A 24,524-nucleotide genomic window follows, 5' to 3' on the forward strand; every position below is an offset into this window, starting at 1 on the left:
CATACCTTTTGTTTTTTAAATAGATATTATCAAGCTCGCGTGGCATTTACTATTCTAAACATTCTTTTCGTTTTAAATCGTTATGAAGGACAACGCACCTCTGTTCTTTTAAGTTTCTTGGATTGAAATTCTACGTATTTGCTTAATCTCTTTTTCTCTTTTCTTTCTTTGTGATATACAACACATTACAACTAATCTGATATACTCAATAGCAAAGGCTGATGGAATCAGTGAGTGAAGAGGTGTGGGGTGGGGGAACTAATTGATCATTGACCTTCATATTAAAATCTTTAAAAGTTCTTTGTTCAATATGTTCTCTTGTATATACAAGGTACAAATAATATTTTTGATTCAACGTGCCCCTCTCCCTCCTTGCTTCTTTCCTGATTGTTTTTTTTCTTTGTAACTTCCCGCGATCATGAGGTGTACCCCAAGGAAAACTGCTCTCCCTCCGATTCAACCAACGTATACATACGTATATCCGATGCTGTCGACCGCTCACTGCACATATACACACATTACATTACATAAAGGCACGGAAAAAAATCTTCCAAGACACTCACAGAAAAGAGCCAGCAAATGGCCTTGCCCATGAAGAAGACGGAAGGACAACCGGATTGTAATAGCAAGTTAAAGTGAAGCACGATTTCTTTTCTTTTCATTTCTCGTTTATGTCATGTATATCTATACATAATGTTACATAATGGCTATCATAATCCACATTACTTATAATATGGAACATTCGTAAATAAAATAACAACACAGTGTCAAGAAATGCTGTTTTGTTCCGAAATGGGCTTCTTTACAATTTTTGCAAAGTTCTACAAATTTGTACTACGTAAACAAACATGTTCTTTTGAAGGTTGATATCCAGTATATTTACATATACATATTATTATTTTAAAAAAAACTAAATAGTGATTTTTGTTACACAAATAACGGTCATTTAAATTGTAAGGTGTAGGAGTTTGAAAACAAATTAGCCTTGTACTGTTATAGTAAGAAGATAGGAAATACTTTTGACAAACAATATTTCTTCTTTGTTCCGTTAAGGTTTCTTTCTTTCTCTTAATATTTCGTTATTTTTTTAAAAAATCCCTGTTCTTGGTTTTATTTCAGGTTTCTATTATGTTTGTAGTTACTGTTGTTTTCCTTGCCTTGTTATTCTTGTTTCTGTTGTTGTTCTTTTTAAAAAATATTTTGTCATTAGTCTTGTTTGTCTCAATATTGTATCGAGTTATTTCGTTTCATGATTGCCGATTACAAGCTTCAGAATAAGGATAATATTGTTCTGACTGGGAATCGAACCCAACATTTACCGTAAAAGATGTTAGTGTCACATGTACACCATCTGAAGGATTTTGGTTTGTAAGGTGTGATATTTTGTCAATTAATATTGAAACCGGAAGTGGTAGTAGATTTCTATCATTTCCGGTTTTAGTATAGAGTTAAGGATAGAGATAAAATGTATTCTTGGAACACTTAAATGATTGCAGGATTCCTCTTTTGGCTATTCGTTATCCTCTTTTGCTTTATAATGATCAACCTTAAAACCGGAAATGATTGATTTCTACCGCTTCCGGTGTAAGGATCATTTCCATCAACAAACTAGCTTATAGTTATTAACTTTTGATCCTCTACATCGTGGCCAAAATTGATGACGATCCATGAGATTTTTATCCCTTAAATGGAAGAATATATATATATATATATATCCCGGACGGATGGCTGAACACATGGACAGATAGGGTAAATATATATACAAAAGACTAATAAACCTAATTCCTCAAAAATGGACATTCTTAAAGTAAAACAAAGTAGAAGTTAGATATGAAAAATGTGCACATGTAAAGACAAATCTAAACTTGACTTCGTTTGTAGCACAAAAGTAATGATCACCCTTCATCGCTAGTAACAGGCCGTACAAGGCCCATGAGCTGGGCTGAAGGTAAAGCTCTACATACTTCCGAGAGTTCTACACTTAAAGCTGGGATGCAATAGAACTTCCCTATTAATGATCTGACATATTTCTTTCAAAAGTATTATGAAAACCAACTATTTTCTATAGTTCGAAATTTGTCCAGGTGTTTATTACTCTTAATGCTTTATGTTCACTTTTATTTTTTTCTCGTTAGGGCAATATTAAAGCACGTTGATTAGTAATTAATGTTCTTTCATTTGGCAACTGTTTAAAAAAGTGGCTGCATTTGCTAACAGAATCATATAGTGAGCACCATGTTCCGACTGCCTGTATCTCTCTTCAGATTACTCCAGGTATCCCTTCTATAGAAGTTGGATTAACCTCATACCCACATTGAAACGAAATTAGAACGAATAAAATGTTACGCCTTCACTGGAGATCAAACTTCTTCAGCCAGGTGGGTGGACAGATGCCTTACCGACTATGTAACCACAGTTGATTGCTTGGATTGAGGCTTAGCTTCCCTTTCAGCAGCGAAGTTACGTGGACCTACAGTTTAATGTAGGATCCGAACCACACGAGCTCTCACCGGGAATTGAACTGAGGTCTCCCTCGTGGATGGTTATAGGCACGAAAGAGCTGTACGTCATAATGGCTCTCCACATTTAGTGTAACTTACTGTTCTTCACCTTTGACGTAAAAGACTGGTTCGATTCTCAGTGGGAGGTTTATACTGCTCGGATTTCACGTTATTAAAAACTGTAAGACTATGTCTTAGATAAACAGATGGTGCTAAAAGAGATGTTAGACACTAAATAAAGAGAATCTAGTAAATACACTGCTAAAGAAAACGCATTAGTATTTAGAGTTGCCTACGAAACAGAAGTTTAAGTTGTCTTATCTGAAAAAGAAGTGATAAGAGCGATGTGTCATTTCGAGAAGTATATCTGTGTCTTAGAAGAGGTCTGGCTGAACTCGTATCTCGTAAATATATAAATATACAAATATACAAAAAGCATTAACAACTTTATCATGAAGAAGAGAATTACGAGGTACCGAACTACGGTCTAAGAAAATAGAAAGTAACTATGTTAGAAACCGATACGCCGACTACGTCATCTAGTTAAATATCTGCTACCAGCTGCCTAACTGCCAATAACCTTTCCTGCGTTGTAATGTTTAGTTGAAAATACCATAGTCCTATAAGGTTTAAAATTTAGGCCCTCTTTGCCAATATCTTCTGTCTTACTTGCTTAACTTGACGATATATTACTATACCCCGCAAAAGTGACACATATTTATCTTATGATAAAGAAAATATTTTATTTCATATATTAAAAGAAGTATAAGGTTGTCGTAATTAGTTATACGTGTACGAGGAAAAGTTCATAGCCACATATACATATCAAAGAGTCTCCTTACTTGGTGCTCTGTAAAACCCGCCGTAAAAAACACAAGATCTATTTCTTAGTTGCTATATTAGGAATAGACTCGATAATTAGCAAAGTCAAAAATAAAAGCGCTCTCCAAACAAGAGCGCTCGATCCTCTTTAGTCTTTGGCAGAGCTTGACAACAATAGTTGACACTGATGAATGTCATGGTCAACTGTATTTGGTCATCTCGTTCCTCCCATTTTATGAATATAATACAACAATGAACCATTACATGTGACAGCCAAGTGAATTGTGTGGACCGTTTACAAACAGACGGTAGCCTCCATATCCAGCTTCTGGTTGTTGTTGCATAGAGCAGGGCAGGCGAGGTATTTGCTTCACATAGCACTGCCGGGATCATCAAAGGCATAGCGACTCTTCCTACAGGGTACATTATTGGAGGCACAACAGAATACCATTCATTCTCTTATGAAAGCAGAATTGCCAACTCCGTTCATAAATCCCTAATGGTATTTCGGAGAAATATTCACGTAATGTGTATGGAAATGATAGGTATTGTTTCTACAGAGTTAATCTTATTGTTAGTTTCTCACAAGTACTGGCTATTGTTGTTAACATTATGTGACAGTTAAAAAAGTTCTCACGTAGGATAAATTCTGGTATATACATGTGTCAAGCAATTCAAAGGTATAAAATGGTTGTCCTTAGCTGAAATTTCGTGGACTATTTTGGGTGCATTGAACAAATGTCAAGCGATTCCTTATGGAAAGTCACTCCTTCCCCACCCAATAAGACCAAATAAACAATGGTCCGAAAAATGTTTTGTTGAGGCGTGGGAAATATTGAAACTAAGAATTTCAAGGGATCTTCAAAACAAATACTTGTTCTACAGTACTAACAGTGCCAAAAAGATATCATTATCGTGAAGTCAGATTTATTCAAGATCTTTAATGAATAGATTCCTCGAATTATTATCATTTTATATAGGAAGCATGATTGCACTGGTTTGTGTTTATATTTTTTGTGAATTGATTGAATGATTTGTGTTTACGTCCTTTCTCAATCAATTGATTGATTGGTTCATATTTACATCCTTCGTGAATTGATTCATTGGTTTGTGTTTAAGTCCTTTATCAATTTATTGATTACTATTTCCATTCTTGTTGATTGATTTGTATCTACTTGACCTCCTTTATCAAATGATTGATTGATTTGTATTTACATTCTTTGTCAATTGATTGATTCATTTCTGCTTACATGTTATGTCAATTGATAGATTAATTTGTATTTATGTCCTTTATCAATTAATTGATTGCTATTTACGTCCCTATTGATTAATTTATATTTACTTGACTTCTTTTATCAAATGATTAACTGATTTGTATTTACTTCCTTTGTCAAATGATTGATTACATTTGTCAATTGATTGCTTAATTTGTATTTACTTGCTTTATCAAATAATTGATTGATTTGTATTTACTTCTGTTATAAAATGATTGATTTATTTGTATTTATGTCTTTTATCAATAATTGATTGATTTGTATTTATGTCCCATATCAAATGATTGATTGATTTGTGAAATGATTGTTTAATTTGTATTTACTTCTTTTGTCCAATGATTGATTACATTTGTCAAATGATTCATTGATTTGTATTAACATCCTTTATCAAATGGTTGATTGATTAGTATTTATGCAATTTATCAAATGAATAGTTGATTGATTTGTATTTACTTTCTTTTAAAAGCTGGTGGTTAATAATGAGAAATATCTAATAAGAAATATTTATAGTTCATTTTTATTCATAGAAATAAACATTGTGGATCTCATAGCTAGAAATTTGACTTTGAATATTTATCGTCATTAGTTGGCAACATTGAACATGGCATTTGCAGTTGCCATATATGCTAAATATTTTTCACAGCGTAAATATCCATCACAGTCGGTCTGTTTGTCGGTTATCTTTGGTGACGAAATACCTTTCCCATCAGCATCTGTGACCCTAGATGTGTATATGACAGTTCAATGTTAGAAGTTGAAAAGATGGACTATGGAGTGTGGACAGCTCGCTAAGAAACTCTTTGCGAGCTGGGAATCCTTAAAGATTGTGTTGGGAATCCAGTCACAGTACTGCCAACGTTAATATCTTAGAAAATAACTAACATCGTTTACAAACAATTTTTCACGTGTTCATGATCCAATCTATTTCGAGTACAAAATGAAATTGGGACAATAACAACTATTAACTTGGATGTGGTTAAAAATCTTCTATGGAAAAGAAACGACATCTTCTAACTATTAATTACCCCTTTAGAGACAGGTATGGCATATAAACACATAGTTCTTTTGGCGACGAGTGTGGTATATAAACACATAGATCATTTTGTTGAAGATAGGTGTGGTGTAAACACATAGATTATTTTGTTGACAGGTGTGATATATAAACACAAATTACGATTTTGTTGACAGGTGTGGTATATCAACACCTCGTGTGTTGACGACTGCTGTGGTATATAAACATATCTAGATGAAGAGACAGAAGTGGTTTATAAGCCACAATTTGCGTTTAATTTGTCAGATAAATCATTCAATATCTAATCATGGGCTTGGATTCCTTTTAAGATGCTCATTTTTTTATCCTAAAGTATTAATTATTCATTTTTTGCAAGTCATCTTTGTTGCTTGTTTGAATGATTAGATTAAGCGACCCTTTCCAGTACAGAGGCTTAATGGGACGTGAACCTACGGTTTAAGATGAGAATTATGGAAAAGGTTCAGTTTTGAATTCAAACTAGGTAGTGTGTGCTTAGGATTAAAATATCTTTCATTATTATTAAATTAATACGCAGATTTTTCATAGCAAATTTGTTGCAAATATTTCAATTTCCCTTTGGAGCTTCTTTTACCTTAAGTTTAATTGACGTTTATGAACAAGTTCAAATAAATATTATTGGAGTTGAATGCTTACGCTATCTTTATTTTTTTAAACCTATTGATTTGCAAGGGAAATTATTTTACTAATTTCTGTGAAACGAACTGAAATTTTAATAATGTGATCTTGCAGATTTCTTCTCCAAGTTTACTTAATGTATCTTGTTCTTCAAAATGAATTCATATTATATTAAAATTTAACAATACTTAACTATTAAAATTAGCTATACTAATATACGAAAGAACATGTGTTTGTGTATGTGTGTGACTGTCTGTAATCAGAATTTCGCTAAGAAAGAAGTCACGTAATTTTATATACGGTTTTTCAGCGGATCTAGCCGTGTACAAAGCAACATTTTCGGCTCAAGGGGGGATTAACTGGATCAAAATTTACCCCAAAATTATATAATGGACCATAGTGCATGTCTGCTAGCCCGAGAGCCAATAGGAGCAATGCGGAAGACATAGAAGGAACCATAGTGCCTGTGGGGTATGCAACCCAACAATTTTCGCAGTGTTCCAAGTTGCATACCTTTCATATCTTTGAATTACCGGTATTTTGCAATAACCTTATTCTTTCAATGTGAAGAACAGGTATGTCAACTAGCCCGAGAGTTGATAGCGGCAATACTGAAGACATACAGTGAACCATAGTGCCTGTGAGGTATGCAACCCAACTATTTTTCCTGTGATTCAGATTGCATACTTTTTAGATCTTTGAAAAACTATAGCATTAATCTTATTCTTCCAGAAGAATGGACTTCTATTAGAATATAATGAAATTTAATTTTCACAAAGTAAGACTTTTAAATAGAGTTTTAAAAATGAAACAAACTTTCTCGTTTTACATTCCACGATTATGCTCTTTAGCCTAAGAGACGGAATTAATGAAAATGAATGGCTATGAAGTAAATTATGGATTAAAAAAGTGGGAAGAAACGGGAGGGGACCGAGAAAACCAACAGACAGACACAATGTTGTTCACTATAAACTTACATGGCATCAGATCGAACCAGAGATCCCTTGCAACAGAGGTGAGCTATCTATCACTGAGCCACCGTACCTCTTACCGAACTTCAGTCAGGAGTACATGCAGCACCAAATTCAAAACTGCGAGCTGTGCTTAAAAGGGAGAAATATTTTCCGTTCCTCCGTAGATTCATCACAGCAAATTCGCTTGAAAACATTTCAATTCTCTCCTTCAAATTTCTTTACAAGTTGGTTAACGTTTATAAACAAACTGACTTAAATTTACAAACCATACACTTCTGGAAAATTTTTAAAAAAAGTTTTTTTTTTTCGTTTTTCAAATCATATTTCTATAGCTAAAACTCATCTTATGGTAACACTGCAATGACCACCAAGGGAAAAGAATACAAAAATAAAAAGAATTAAAAGCGAAGATGAAACAATGAGATGCTAGGTGCATTGTCGCCGTTTAGCCTGACCTCTTATAGAATAGAAGAAAGGAAGAGCAACAGTTAAAAAAAAATACCAAAAGAAAGATCAACCGAAGTGAGAGGGTGGGGGAAAGGAGAAATAAGAATAACAAAAGTTAATTCGTTTTCGCGGTGCTTTGACATTCAAGAACTGTATTGGACATTGGGATTCCAGCAACAGTCTCTGCAATGCATTTGGAATTGTTTGTCGCTCTTAATACAAAACATGCCGACAATAGTGGTAGCTGCTACCAAAAGCCAGCCCACCATCATTTCAACAGGAGTTGTAACAATAATAATAATGCATGTCCCTCAGGGATTGTTTGTTAGGACCCGATATTTAAGTAATGAAGAGAGAGCCCTTGTCTTGTGATGTCCTGTCGCCAAGTCTGTTCTGCAAAAAGGGCCATCGGATGAATATTCAATATACTGTGATCTCTAAAGAACAATCGTTACTTTAGGAAAAATAATGGCTACCGCTCGTATTCAAACAATAATTCTTCATTTACATTCAAAGTGTTGTAAAAGGAAAAAAAAGTATAGTAATCCAGTAGTAGAACAAATGGAATATCATATCCGGGTGCATTTTATGTTCAAAATCTCATTGGATTGTGTGCTGACAGTGAAATACCTGGGGAATAATACACCATATAAATTGTTCGAACCATATTTACTCCTCTTGAACAATTCATACCTTTTATCTTCCGTTCTCGAAGGGGCTGGGGGAAGAAGAAGATACTCTTTTGTTTTATAATCTCGGAAGAATTTATGGTCGCTCTAGAATAATCGGCCATTAAAAGATCAAAAGGTGAAAATAAACGTATCAACAAAGTTATGATAGTAAACAAAATGAAAAGGATTGTTCTAGAATGAAACAAAGCAAAACTTTTTTTTTTAAAAAAAATCCAAATTGTCTTGATGAAAATGAAATCTTGTGGTACTGATAACACAATAAGAAGTTATTGTTTCTAAAAATCTAAACAATAAATTTATCTTTTATGGGACACGGTATGTTGTATATTATTGTACTTCGCTAATAACATCGTAAAATTGTTTTATCCTTAGAAATAGGTCTGTTTCTATTATGTTTTTGTTTTATTATGTTTCTATGATGAAAGTTGGATAGATATTTCACAAACCTCCAATTAATATTTTTTAACAGTTATCTAATTTTGTTCTATATTTTTGTCCTTTTTTGATTTGATTTGATTTGAGCTTAGCAGCGAGGCTATATTAGACGTGAACCTACTGTTTAACGTGGGATTCGTACCATATGAGCTCGAGTTTGGAATCGAATCCACGCCTCCCATACCAAAAGAGAGTACACTAACTGTTTAGACAAGATCGAACTATATAGTTTTATTCAATTTTACTCTGGAAGAATAACTATTCTAAAAGAATTTTTCTTTTCTTTGAAGGGGAAAAAGAGTATTAGTTGGTTTTAAAATAATGGGAAACTAAAAAAAAAATGTGTATATTACAATACAACACGGGAAATACAAATAATGCATTTGTAGTTAATATTGCTCAGCTATTACATACTGTTTTGATAGAATGTTCGATGTAACAAGACAAATAAATATTCGATAATGACAAATCATTCATTGCCTACAACTGCGAGTAATTCGAGACCTGTCGCACCACCACGTTGATCTTATGGTAGTCAAACAATGTTGCAATGATCTTATTCAAACAATTTTATTTCTTCTCCACTTCTTACGATTTGTGTAATATAATTTACAAATAAGATTTCTTTTCGATTTATTATGGTAGTCGCAGTGCATGTCACCTTCCGATTTACATATAACTAAGAAATATTAAAGTTTAAAGAGTTACCGATAAATTTACGTTAAATTTCACTACTTATAGTTCCAACTGCCATCTTTTGCTGGTGTCACAATGAAAAGCTTAGTAGGAGAGTAAGCTACTATCATCATCTACCTTAGTATCATCTACCTTGATAAGTAATATGGTTCTCGTATAGTAACAAATTTCATGTGTATCATGAATGAAATTTCATACTATATGGATGACTGTAGTATATGATACTATGTACAAAATACTATATGAAATATGATACTATATTCCGTATATATTAGTTTTGTCGATTTCCTCGAAAATTACATGAGAGGATTTACTCTCAAGCATCTATCGTATAGCTCAGCTTGATGAGCCTATTGCTTGACTTCTTTAATCATGTGCTAACAATCTTATAGAAATTTCTAAGTACATTTTCTCTTTCGAAGTACAAATACGTAAGACATTAAAATAAAGAAATTCTTTTTAAATAATAAATTACGTTGTAAGAGCATTTGAAGATCTTGCAGCAGGGAAAAAGATTCTCTAAAATTATTCACTTTGTAAAGATTTTTTTAAAGTATTGTCTACAAGTTTCCCTTCTACGACAGTATTGAAATAAGATACTAGAATGTAGACCTATTCCTAACTAAGGCTAGATCAGAACGAGGCTAATTACCATAACACCAATGACTCGATCCTAATTATAAAAGGGGAATAACAGCCGGTACATCACAGTATCCTGGAATGCTATACAACCTTGTTTAAGATATTTATAATGATGGTTGCAGAAAGATAAGGGGCATACCATCAATTCCCTATAATAAACGGCTTTACGCTAATTCCTAACAGCAAACAGTCATATGTGTGTCAGTAGTCACGCTAATTGAGTCTCCACATGTGATATCACTTGCCTGTCTTCGCGAATAGATGTCACTACCTGCGGAATTGTGTATAACGAAGTCCTTGAATAATTACATAATAACCGTAGTATGGAGTTCGGGGTGGGTAGGCAAAGTTAAAAATAAAATTGTTAAATAAAACAACCAGCTGAAATACGCGGCATCGCACGGGAAGAATACTGTTTATGCACGTTATTTTAAAATAAAGAATTGTGTACAATAAATAACGACAATTAATGCCTTTAATGTTTCATTTGTCAGAAAATAAGGAACCGAGTAAAATAAATCACGACAAGTAACACATTCGGCGTGGCTCCTATTAAAAGTAAAGAATTGAGTAAAAGAAATGACCACGAAAAACGCCTTCGAGATTGCCTCTGTCATTTTCTGGGCCAGCTGACATACACGTTCTTGACTAAACTTGGTCTTAAATATCACTGAAACTGTCACCAATTAACTTAGTGACCCCGAAAACTACAGATTCGACACTAATCTCAGCATTTTCGGCATTTTTTTCACTTCATCTCACACTTCCATCTCCACATTGATGGGGCTGAACTTGAACTTAGATTGGCGCTATTTATCACAGCGACCCCGATAACTATGAATCCGATACTAATGTTGTTCGTTTTCGATTGTTTTTACCCCTTCTCACCCCCCTAGTTGGGTGTTATTCTCCAGTATTTTCTTTCAGATTGTAAGTTATATGTCAACTTTTTTTAATGAGGTTATATACCAAATTTCGTCTTCCTAACATGAGAAATTCTTAAGATACTCTATTTTTCTATGTAAATTTTAAACAACTTGTTTTCCTTTGAAGCTCCCAGCCCCCCCTTAGGAAACGAACCAAAAAGTTCTATATAGCCTACGGTCTTTTCCGAACTATGGTCTCTTTAATAAAAATCAATCGTGAAGGTATAGCAAGTCAACCATGTGAATTTATATACGGGGCAACCAGACAAATAAACATACAAACATTCGCTTTATATTTAAAATTATACCTTTTAATTAAGCACGATTTTAAGCTACATATAAGGTAAAGCGATCCGAAAACTTGTCTGCAGCAATTTGTTACCAATGGTTTAGTAATTTCTTATCAGTTATAGAATCGTCAACTGAATAGGTTAAGAGTGGGATAGTACATTATTATGTATATTACGTATCATTATGTATTATGTACATAATCTGTTATGAACGTAATACATTATATACTTCAGGAAACTAGACGCTTTACTGGAAAAGCTGACATTCATAAAGTCACATGTGTAGTTGTGACTCAAAACAGTTTTTAAAAAGAAATGTGAAAGTATAAGCCTTATTTATGAAAAGTAGATTTCCATTACTTTGACTTTAATCCATCCAATTGTAAGACAAATTGCTGAAACTTCTAATGATTCCCAACAAATTATATTTTTAAAAATATGTATTTTTCTTGTTACTTCCAGATTCTCCCCTGGACTTGTCTATGTCCCTCCTCTCCCGCGTATTGATCACCCTTCCTAGTGATACGGACGAACGGAAGTCAGTGTCCAGCGATTCCTCGGCAGCGTCTTCGGCAGGCGACATCGACACACTGAAAGCAGAGGCGCCGTTGGTCAAGAAACCACGCGAGAGGACGCTGCTTCCTTGCGAGGTCTGTGGGAAGGCCTTTGATAGACCCTCATTGCTCAAGAGACACATGCGGACACACACAGGTGAGTTCACTACCTACAAACTGTAGAGTTTGGCAAATAATATTGAGACTGAATTAATTGGTAAATGTCGATGGTTGTTGTTAGAAGATATGATTTACAAAGTTCGACGTAGGTTTGTTGATTTGTTCATCATTAGTGTTAAATGGAAGTGCCATCAATATTCTCATGTCTAAATGTGAACTTAGTTGAGTTATTAACACTGGAATATCTTCTTCTTCTTCTTTGGCACTATAGCCCGTCATGGGCACTGGCCTTCTTGACAACATTCCTTCATTTCTGCCTGTTTTGGGCATATCGTCTCCATCCCTTAACACCCATCTTTCAAAGATCTTCCCCCGCTACTTGGAGTCATCTTCTTTTCGGTCTTTCCCAAGCTTTCTTTTGTGTTAATATTGCTTTAGACGTTCTTGTTTGATCTATTCTTTCTATAAGTGCTAACCATCTTATTCGTTGCAGTTTGATAAACCCGACAATGTTCTCATTATCGATTAACATTTTAAACTCATAGTTGTAATGGATTCTATAGGTATCATAATCATTTCTAATTGGGCCGTATATTTTCCGAAATATTTTTCTCTCAAATGCGATACTTTTTTTCATCATCCTTGGTTATTACCTGTGTTTCTCCCCCATATGTCACAAATGGTCGTGTTAGTGTTCTGTAAAAAAGCGTTATTAATTTTGAATTGAAGAGTTTTCCATTTGCATAGATGTACCTATTTTCTGCTAGAATAAACAAATATTATTCATCCATTTACTTTAACATTATATTACTAGCATCATAGTGTCCGTTTAACCCTTTCACTGCTACCGACTGCCATAGCAGTTCTCACAAATACGTAACTGTACTGTTTCCGACTGCTACAGTTAAATTCCGTGTCACCTCTCCATCAATCTGTTTTTCTTTGTCCAAGATATCGACTTGGAAATCATTCTATCGATTTCAGTGCAGTCGTGCACTTATGAGAACTGCTATGGCAGTCGGCAATAATGAAAGAGTTAAAGAACTACATCTTAACGTTTCTGTATAAGGCATTCTAGCATAGTAGCGAGAAAAGAATTGGTTCATGTTTCTCTGTAAGTTTGGGTATTTTGCGTAAAGCAGTTTTCCGAGAAGGCTACTGTAGTTAAAGGTAGAGATGATTCCATTTATCATAGAGAACTATTACGAATTCTGCAATCTTAAGTTTGTACCAAAGAATAATAGTGAGGAAACTAACATAAAAGATCTAATGTCATATGCTAAGAAATAGAAATTATTTTCTGGACAGTAACATGCATGTTGTATGTTTCCATGTGAATGCGTTATATACGTGATGACAGATCACATTTAAAAAAAAAAAAAAAAAGTGCTGTAATTTACACTTGCAAAGAAGCATGTAGCAGGTAATACTACGTATAAAAGACGTAACCTTGGGTGGTGGCTGGACTGCTGATATTGGTATTTAGTTACGTAACTGTATGGCACATCCAAGGCTGACGACATTGGTCGATGCGATAATTGAGTTGGGAGATCGGAAGTTGCAAACGAAAACACGAACAACCTGGATAATTAAGAACCAGACGTTCAGGGAATGAGAGAGGATGGGGAAGTGGCAAAGAAAAAGAAGGAAAAACCAGTTTGGCATATACATATATATTTGCGACACACTTGGGAAGTATCATGTGGAACTATGTAAGACGCCATCAGTTTGTTCCTTGGGCGGATTGTCAATATGCCAAAACTGGATATATATTTTTTAAAAATATATTTTACCTCAATCATTGCAATGTTCATCTTAAAGAAAGGAGATAAAATCTGCATATTAATATGGGAAGGGTTAATGGGAGTGAGAATGCATGAATTAGGATGAAGTACGAAGCAGTAACTCCATCAAATCTTATACTGGAAGAGTGTCACTCCTTAAAACCAATTAATTTATCAGTTGATTGTCTATAGCACCATTAGAAGATGTAATAGCAACTAGAATGTCAGGATTTTAATTTCTTTGTCATTGTAAAATGTACCGTTCAATGTTGTAAGCTCTCTAAATATATACTAGAATTTGTTTAAAATGTAATCTTACTTACTAAAAGAAGTTTTGACTAAGCGGTCCCGCAAGTCCTTGTGCCTCTATTTGATACAGTTGTTTGATAGGTGTTGAAGAGCCGATAGCAGTGTGAAAAATTTAAACTATATCCATAGTACCATGCAGACAGATACTAAAATATAAACTTTTTCAAAAGTTTTGAATCATATCATCCATAGTACTTGTTAATTGGCTCAGTTTAATTGAAGTACTCTCTCTTTAAAAGTATTAGAGCTATACTTCCTAGAATTCAGGTATAAAGAGAACTTCAATTAAACTGATGAACGATATCCACCTTTCGAGTGGATGGTGGTAACTTCACTGAGGAAAAGTACAGCTGCCGTACGTATATCATTGAAAGGGAATTTTAGAGTGACGAAACAGATAAGGGTTTTGAAGTTGTGACCGACAGCTGAGTTGCTAATTTGAAATGTCTCCGATACTTTTAAATTTGGCATAGCTCCATAATTGCCTCCTGATAGTGACTCGGTACTGAATATTTTGTGTCATATCGACAATTAAAAGAATCCCAGAATAAGTACTAGTAAGGTACATTTGAAGAATCTACATATTTCATTGAGAAAATTTCTGCAAGTTGTAATGAGTGCCAACTTAATTGAAAACGTATAGTGCATTCTGAAGTAACAGTTATAATCACGGCGCAAGTAACCTAAGGACCTTCCCCCTCAAACACACAGACACACACGTTCAAAATACTGATGAAAACACTTGATGTAAGAATTACCCTGAGAATAGTAAGAGAGGTAAAATTCAAAGGAGTAAGGGTAAGCGACAAATCAATGAGAAGGAGCTGCATGATTCAAGAAATAAAGCATTACTCTGAGGAATCGGAATGAAGAGCAAATATTACTGTGAGGCTTAAGGACGAATGAAACAAAGGGCCAAGAGCTTTCATGAGAATGAGAGTGAGATGGATATTTTCCGTCAGAGACAAAAGCTGAAATTAATGTTCGACTGACAGTCAGTGAAGACCAGATGAAATCGTTACTGAGTAGATGAAAATAGTAATAATTCACCAAGACTACGTTGATTCAGAGTTAGAACCAATATTTGTAAGTAAGATCTAAAATATATGACTACATATTCTCAATTACCTAATGGGTACGAAGAAGCACCCTTACATAATACTGGAAAATTATTATATACATTTAGGTTTAAAAAATTAATAAGTACTACACCTGATATTACCTTAATAGAACCAAAGACGATACCTGCTATATCATTAAGAATAATTGTCATATTTAATTATGCTGATGTCATTTGAATCATTTTCCCAAAAAAACAAAAACAAAAAACAAAAAAACGTAAGGATAAAAGCCAAAAGAAATTTGAACTAACTGTCAAAATTATAAGGAAAACTATATTTGCATTTTTGTTGCACCAGTAAGATAGAATACGATAGATTTGTAATTTTACAAATAAGTGATGAACAAAACTCATCTTTGGTACAATGGATCCAGTTCGACCTCAGAGAACATGAGATCTGTATATATAGTGGATAGGTTCTTATCTGTGGATTTTCTAAGTTTTCTTTCTTTCTGTTTCTTCAAACTATTTTCTTTCTACCACGTCTTTTACTATTATTATTATTATTATTATTATTATTATTATTATTATTCGCTTCCTTTAGTTCATTTTAACTTCATTTTCTTTTCTTTTTTCTCTCCTTTCATTTTCTTTCTGATAGTTTTTTTTTTCGTGAAAGAGTTGGAAAAGTTATTTCAGTAACGAAGACCATCTTGAAAATAAAATAGTAATCAAACTGAGAGTTAAAATGCTGAACTTATCACTTATTTAAAAACTGTATGGCCAATTATAGCTCTTCGTGACAAGCCTTGAGCTGTAGCATCAGAAAGTTTAGTATAGTTGGAAATAATATACGTCTTTAAATTATGAACCTTGTTTCTCGAAACTGGAACTATAGGCGTATCTTCAGAACAAGTGAGCTATAGTTTTGCACATTTCTGGTATTTTGAGTACATATACGAGGAGGGTCCAAAAAAGGGACTTTTGTTCTTAAAAAAATTTATTTATTAAGTTTTTTTTTAAACAAAATACTTTGTCTCCTTTAAAGTAATCTCCATTAAATGCGATGCAATTCTCCAGTCTTCTTTCTCACTGTTTGAAGCACCTCTGGAATTCTTCAACTTTGATATGGTTCAGTGTCCTCTGCTAAGCTCTTTTTAGATCTTCCACATCATCAAAACGCCTCCCTTTTAGATTTTTTCATTCTCGGTAATAGGAAAAAAGTCTAATACGCTTATGCCTGGCAAATACGAAGGTTAGGGAACGATAGCCTACTCGTGAGAGCCCAAATACTCAGATCCTGTGTGAGCATTGGAGGAACCAACTTAGCGGCAACGCGTCTCTTTTGCAAATCGTCATTGAAAATCCGCTGGCACGAGCTTCAACTCACTCCTGTCTGTTCTGAAATTTCGCCTATCGTGAAACAACGATCCTTGTTGATTTTTTCAATTTTTTCGTCGTTTTGAGATGATGAAGAGAAACCAGAACGAGCATGAACTTCAACATTGATCTCATCATGTTTCAACCGCTCAAACCACTCGAAAACTTGTGTGCGCTCATAGCATCCTTCTTGAAAGCATTTGGTAAGCTTCCGCTGCAAGCAAGAAGCAAATTTTCTAACATAGTTTTTGTTCCTTTAAATCTCTCATAACGATTTCGCAGACAGCAAACGAGAACAGTTTGAGTAAAACAACACTACAATCAAACTCAACCTACTACGCCGACGTCGCTTGGGCAACTGATTTGAGAAGGTCCTTACTAGACTTGCCTAGCGGAAGAGCTCTCTACTATGCCTAGGAACTGCCGCCCGCTTTCAGTCCGTTCTTTTTTTTGATCCCCCTCGTATATGAAACTAAATATGTAAAACTGAACGAGGAAGATTTCAGTTCTATTATTGAAATTTGTTTCGTTAACCTTGTTTTGTTTCAGATAAGGTTACAGTTTTGGAAAAAACACTCATAAAAAATAATGTTGAAAACAAGGTCGCTTGCATTTGTTACGGATTTCCTTATTCAAGGAAATAAGGCAAGAAAAACGGTTAATTTTGTTTTTGCGAAGATATTGTTTGTTATAATACATATTTAACATTTAATTATATTTTGAAAAATAACTGAGCAATAATATTTTCTTTGAAATGAGGAAGGATGTGAGTCATAGAGGCGCGAATCAAGAGCTCACTGAGAGTATTATGAGTAATTTATTAAGTGTACTGTAACAAAACACTGGTATGGTCTAGCGATTTTTCTTTTGTTTTAAATTTTCTCGCATTTTTTATTTGTCAAAAAATACTATTTAACCGCAAACAATGGATTAGTAATTTGGTGTTTGTGTTGTAATTATTGACTTCGTCTACAGCTACTAGCGTTTCTAGCAACCCACATATCTCGGAAACACGTCTTAAATTTCGTTAAACATAATTTAACGAAAAATGAAAAGAAATAAGGTTTAGTATTTTGTTGTTAAAAGTGGTTTACCTTCTCTTTGCCGGTTTAGCTAGGATATGGCAACCGAAAGATAAAGAGCCTCCTCTTGTATAGTCGAAGATTAGACATACATAGTCTTCCGTCCGATTCCCGGTGAGAGCACATATTTGTTCTAACTAATTTTTATAAAGCAGTTATTTCGTCACTTCCAGTGACAACGAAAGTAGAAAGTCTAACGGTTAGCGCACAGGAGTTTAGTACTCGTAGTGCCGGGTTCGATTCCTGGTGGGAGAGCATCGAAGTTTAAACTTATTGGAGTTGTTTGGATTCCATCTTAAAGTGTAGGTCCAAGTATCATATAACTTCAGTGCTGAAATAAAACGATACACTTCAATAAACAAACAATAAACAAAGTACAAGATTCTATAAGTTTCATTTCAGGTTTTGAGCCGTTTGGCTTCTAGGTAAAGAAAACTAGTGGAAGTCATGGATATAATTCATGATTACTTTCATGCAATACCTTTCCCTACTTTCTTTACCTTTTATCTACGTATTTATTAAAGAGTTGGTTCACCTATATATAGACGTATATATGTATATAAATTGAGGAACCAACTCTTTAATAAATACGTAGATGAAAGGTAAAGAAAGTAGGGAAAGGTATTGCATGAAAGTAATCATGAATTATATCCATGACTTCCACTAGTTTTCTTTACCTAGAAGCCAAACGGATCAAAACCTGAAATGAAACTTTTAGAATCTTGCACTTTCCGGGAGACACAACATCTCAAAAACTACTTGACCGCTCACCTTCAGTTTCGACCAGGATATACATGGTCAAAAGTTAGGACTGAAGTTCACTGATGGAGGTAATCCATCCACCAGAAGTGATAGAAATAAACTATTACCGGTTTTAGCGATCATCACAATAGACTAAAACCGGTAATTGATAATAAAAATCGACTTGGTTTCCGATTAAGTATCCCAAGAATACATTTCATCTCCATTCTTAACTCTCTACTAAAACCGGAAATGGTAGAAATCCACTTCAACTTCCGGTTTCAACTATTGATCTACATACGGCAGAGCGAAAATGATAAAACATAGCAAAAAAAATTTTTTTAATCGATTTAGGCTTCTAAGAATAGGTACCATATTCTCTCTTAACCCTCTATTCAAACCGGAAATGGCAGAAATCAACAATTTCCTATTTTAACGGCGATTGCTATAGAGTAAAAAGCAATAATAGATACCAAGAAGCTTCTTCCTGCAATCAGTTAAACGTCCCAAGATAAGAAAAAAAGAAAAACTCCTTCAATAATGAACATATGACACTGCTACTTTTTAAATCTTCTTGTTTCATAGTTTCCGTTTTATTATAAAATATATACGTAGGTAAACACAAAACATATTATTGTAAGTACAATATGTAGCCTCCCTTTCTTTTAGAACTGACCAAAAACAAATGACGCGGAAAGATAGCCGAATTGTGTCATGCTTGACCCATCCGTTAGTGGTATTACTTGAATCAAGGAAGTTAGCAGACCCTGTCCTTGAAAATAGTTAAAAGGTATTTGTGGCTGATGCACTGATCATGCATTTTCCCAGTAGTGGAAAATCGTCGTGTAAAGACCTTTGTTCTATGGCTTGTTTCACACAGCTTTTAGATTGAGACACTGTCCTTAACTTCTTTTTAGCCATTGTTTATCACAGAGTTGCAGAAATATCTGGATCAAGTAATGTCGCTCAATATTACATTGTATACTATTTGTGGCAAAAAAAAGCTTATATTTGTTTCTACATAAAATAGCAGACGGAAAATTAAACTGTCATTATCTACTTACAATTATTTTCAGAACACCCATCATTAACTTAACACGGAATACGAATCTATGTTCCGAAATCTAGACTTGAAATAGACAAAAGGTCGCTCATGTACAGGTTTCTTATTGATTTCAACAGATTCCTACCTGCAATTGACGCCTTTATCTCTGAAAGAAGTTTCCGATTTGCATTGCGTAAAATCAAGTTGTAAATATTTGTTAATTCTTCTTAATATTGTAATTTTTTGCATTACTGTCTACATGTTTCTTGTTGAATTCTGTTGTTGTTGCTGTTCTTTCTTCCATTTTCAAGATTGCCTATTACATTTTTCAGTGTAAAATGACCAACGTGCATACATATAAGTAACGCGAAACAAGGGTGCGAGATAGAGATTTACATATACATATGTTGTTTTTTTTTCAACAGGCGAAAAACCACATGTATGTGAGGTATGTGGAAAAGGCTTTTCGACATCCAGCTCCCTTAACACCCATCGGCGCATCCATAGTGGAGAGAAGCCTCACCAGTGTCAGGTCTGCGGCAAAAGATTCACAGCCTCTTCAAATCTCTACTACCACAGAATGACACATATCAAGGTAAGGAAACCAGTTCAATATCCATTTGTTCTTTTTTATTATTTTCTTTAAAAAAAGTGCTACTAATTTCTCTCGTATTTTCATGTATTACATGTAATAACCACGTTTCACTTGAAACAGTGCTTATTTCATAGTCTTTGCTCAGATTAGTATATCACCAATGTAAAAAGAAATGGAAAGGAAATAATAGCTACCAATGGAAGAACTCAAGCTCATCAGACCATCTTACTACTAAAGTTGCTGTACATGCCAGTTATCAGTCTCAACACGCTTTTGGAAATGTTCCATGTTTTATTGTAGTCTCTTTAACATGTGAAATTGCAATGTGGCCGTTGCAATGGTCGTTGTCTCCCAGAAATGCTTCGCTCAGGTCCCGTAGTTTTTTCAGCATATACCTTAGATTTGAGTACCCGATCCATACCAAACGTATGTAGATTTTTAACAACATTGTAAGATCTAAGTTAAAATTCTCCACATGGGAAAGTCTATGAGATTGAACTCTGGTGGACCTTCTGGTCATCTCTTAGTTCTTACTTTACAATGATTTTTCTGAAACACATGACAACCAAATAGTGGTTTACGATTTTTGCATGGTGAAGTCGATCTTGTTGGATCAAGGCACAGACAGCCTAGATCAGAGCTTTCCAGTAATTTTCTGAGTAACGATACTCTTCACTGAACATCCACAGTATCATGACACACTTACGTTAGAGTAGATTAGAATTGAGCATTGGGACACCTGTTGTAGGCGTTGACTGATACAGTCTAACTCAAAATTGATTTTATCTTATTATAAAACGCTTAATGGCAAAAATAAAATGTATCGTAGAAAGTCTGAATATACAAGGTTGGGAAGATATAGCCCTGATGAGAAATGGGTGTTGGGCGGATAGGTAAGGTTTTAAATAATTTACAGAACTGTCGCATAGATATCGTTAGTGTAAACGTGAAGCTACTACATAATTGGGGCTATGGACTGGAAGATTAAGTGTTTCAATATTTGAAAAATAAGATTTCAAAATCCAAAGTTATAAGAGTTTCTCAGAATAATATTCATGATAAGTACACTCACTAATGCTATTTGTAGGATATTTTTTATGAAATACTTGAAAACTACACATCATTCTCCAAATAACATTGTCTATTTGGATTGTCTCTGATTAGGCTTTAAGAACATCCTGTTCTTTTTATTCTATGAACTCCTTGTTTTCTTTGTTGTATGCATGTTTTGTTTCATTAAGATTGGTTGGCTCTACGTGGGCTAATGATCAGCATAGCAGAAATAAAGTTGAAAATACGTTGGCCGAACGTAATGTGTATGTTGGCCAGCCAACAATTTTCCATCGTTAATCCAACAGTTTCGACCTCACGCTTCTAATTGCAATTTTGCTTCTTTCTAAGCATGGAAAAACCCTTTTTCTTCAAGCCCCTGCGTCCCTACTTGTTTCGTAATGGTTATCTTCTCAAATGATCAGACGAACGACAATTATAACATAGGACCAACTTGACAGTTCGCATGTTTACCGTGTCTCATTGCTAGGATTAGTATACATACATTAAAGGAATAAGTATATAAGGAAAATTCATAAATAATAAGTATATGAAAAACATAAAAACGCTCCTAATAAGAAGTTGAAAAAAATATGACTTGTATATATTACAATGAGCCGAAGAAATATTGTACATATATTAAACAAAACATAAAGAAAGAAAGCAAAAAGAGGTTTGGAATTTGCAACACATCAACTGTGAAACATAAGAGTGGACTTCTTTAACACGCTGAAGCAACGGATACGGACATTAAAAAGTTATTCAATACGTTACGGTATACTATTCAAACCAACATATGTTCTAATATATTCATGAAGTGTCGTAAGTTTCAATGAACTGCATGTGTAAAATTTTATTTATTTATTTTCTTTTTTTTTCGATAAAACTAAATTGAGGATAAAATTTAAAGTTCCTCGTGACAGTATCGGAGACCGTGGTCAATCAATTACCATGATTCTTTGCACAGAGGGTAGTGGGTGTTAGTGCTGGGGCTTCTTCTATCGTTTTTAATATGTATCAGTGTTGCCAATAGTACAGAGTGCAGTTGTTGTTTTCATACAATATTTCCCTGCATTAATTTGTTCGTTTGGTAGGAAATTAGAGTCCTAATATATTAGTAACTCTACATTTTTTGTTACCAATATAACTGTTTAGTATTAGCGATGATTTCAGTGGGTAGGCTGAGGGAAAAATTTCCCCTCAAGTTCGTATCAAGTTGGTAAATATGTGCTACCTGAATTTTTACAATACTACTTTCTACACTCTGTATACCGAAAGTCCCTTCTACCCTGGAGGAAATCTGAATCACCACTAGTGTTCAACATTGTCATGAATAAGTGTAGGTAAGTGCTTTAAGCATTTTTAATTATTTTGTTTTGTGGAATGTGATATCATTTTTTAAACTAAAATAATTTGTATCTGATACATTGCATCATTTTTGATACCGATACGATATGAGATGTAAACATCTACCTTAACATGGATTTAGAATCAGATGTATTTCCCACCAGTCAATCGAAACCTAGTTTCCTGAACCAAAGGAAAGAACACAAATTCATTTAGCGATGAAGCAACTCACTCTTGTAATTTATCGTTGTAGTAGATGCTTAATTACACCATTATGCACAGAGGCAATCAATAGTTCAAGGTGGTACGATATCACTAAATTTGGAAGTTCTTCGAGCATAACTATTCACAAATAATACCTTTCTACGTGACCGTATTGTCTAGATCGGTGGCTCTCAACCTAATTCCTTTCACAATCCCCATTTTATTACGTCTTGCCAGTGACCCCTTATAATTTCTGTTTTGTAATAAGTTTGTGTGGGATTTTTAATATACCTATTGCGAAGATCTCACGATATCTATCTATTTCTCTAATAGTAAAATCCATTTTTTGTATGTAGTGGATACAGTAACTTCTCTAAGAGAGAATGGATTAAAACCAAATTTGGTCAGTTCATTCATATTATAAATATTGAATCCGATCCGTCGTACTGTTTCAAAATGTAGGCCGTTTGAAAATTTTAAAACTTCTTAACTTACTTAATTTTGGGTCATATGATAAAATAATAGTGATTTCTAATTTTGGTTAAGAAAACTTGGTCAATTGTTTAAAAGAGTTATTGACTATTTTAAATGACTTGATAATGTGTGTCAAGAAGATTGAACCAGACATTGCCGCACTAGTGAAATCATACCATGCTCAGGTATATCATTAGCTTTCAATTTTAACTGTATTTCAACATGCAGATTTTGCTGCATTCGTATTTTTCTGGTATTTCAATAAGTAGTTCTCATTAGTTTCATACGGTACCTCTTTCATTTAAATTGATTTTTAAACAATTCTGCACCTGTTGAAAATTTTTCGTTGGCCTATTTTTTGTTGTTTTTAACAGTATGTATAAAAATAAAAATATGCCTATAAGAACAAAATTCAAAATAATATTAAAAAATATTTTTCGGTACTAGGTTTTAATTATATTTATCTCTTCCGTTTATCTTCGCGACCCCAGGATGAGAAACCCTGGTCTAGATTAGTGATGAAGAATTTATAACGTTCTGTGAGATAGGACAGAAAAAGACCTATTTGTTGATTGGTTTCCTTGCTCCTCTACCCTTGTTCAGATGACGGTTTGCTGACTTTGCTCAAGTCTCAAAGTTTCTGAATCATTGTTCTATTCTACACATTCTGCTTCTTGTTTTACAGGTCTAAACCAATTAGAGCCTGCGTTACTAACATTCAAAAGTAACTCTATGAAATTTGCATTCTTTTCTTTTCTTTTCAATCTTTGTATCTGAAAGTCTAAATTTTTTTAAGAGTTCAAAGTTAAGTCTTCATTCAGGAACATTATGATTGCTACACTCTTCCTGTTACACATGAAATTAAAAAGCGCGAGTTTGTCATTAGATCACCGGTGAAACTTCCGGAAGATGCTCTTTGAAATAAAACTTTACTTTCGCGTTATTATGAAACAGTTTTTTTTTTTTTTGTCCGAAATATGTAACATCGTTATTTGAGATTGGATAAAAGCTAATGGCCAATTGCCAACAATTTCCGTCAACAAAGCAATTTTTAAGATTTACCCTTTTTCCCATTTGCAACAATTTTTTTTTTTTTTTTAATGTCTCTTCAAACGTGAAATTCATCTCGAAAGATATTTACCAGAACAACATTGCCAGGTAGTAAGTGAACCGACAGTCGGTGTGAGGTAGGTTTCCCTTTCATCCAAACGTTGAAATCTCCATAGTGCACCTGCACCGCCGTGATCTAATCCTTTAGAATCTCCTCCCAAACGAAGCCAGCCAGTCAGCTCAGCATCCCGACGAGGTGTAACATTCCACGAGCATCCGGGCCTCACCTTTAACCTCAAACAAGGCAACCGTGCATCCCAATGATGCACGGAAGGTCATTTGACCCCTTATACCAGCACTG

The 24,524-nt window shown here is 34.2% G+C and overlaps 1 protein-coding gene across 1 annotated transcript in view; it reads left to right on the forward strand.

Annotated features, from left to right (window-relative positions):
- LOC145686113 (uncharacterized) overlaps positions 1-24,524 on the forward strand; it is a 215,343-nt gene that overhangs the window by 106,806 nt on the left and 84,013 nt on the right. Inside the window, exons 4-5 of the mRNA XM_081759080.1 lie at positions 11,831-12,079; positions 19,869-20,038. Of these exons, the coding sequence (XP_081615206.1) occupies positions 11,831-12,079; positions 19,869-20,038 (419 nt within the window). The remainder of the gene's footprint in view (positions 1-11,830; positions 12,080-19,868; positions 20,039-24,524) is intronic.

This window comes from Thermobia domestica, chromosome 5 (assembly GCF_964235325.1).
Source record: "Thermobia domestica chromosome 5, izTheDome1.hap1.1, whole genome shotgun sequence".
NCBI lineage: Eukaryota > Metazoa > Arthropoda > Insecta > Zygentoma > Lepismatidae > Thermobia > Thermobia domestica.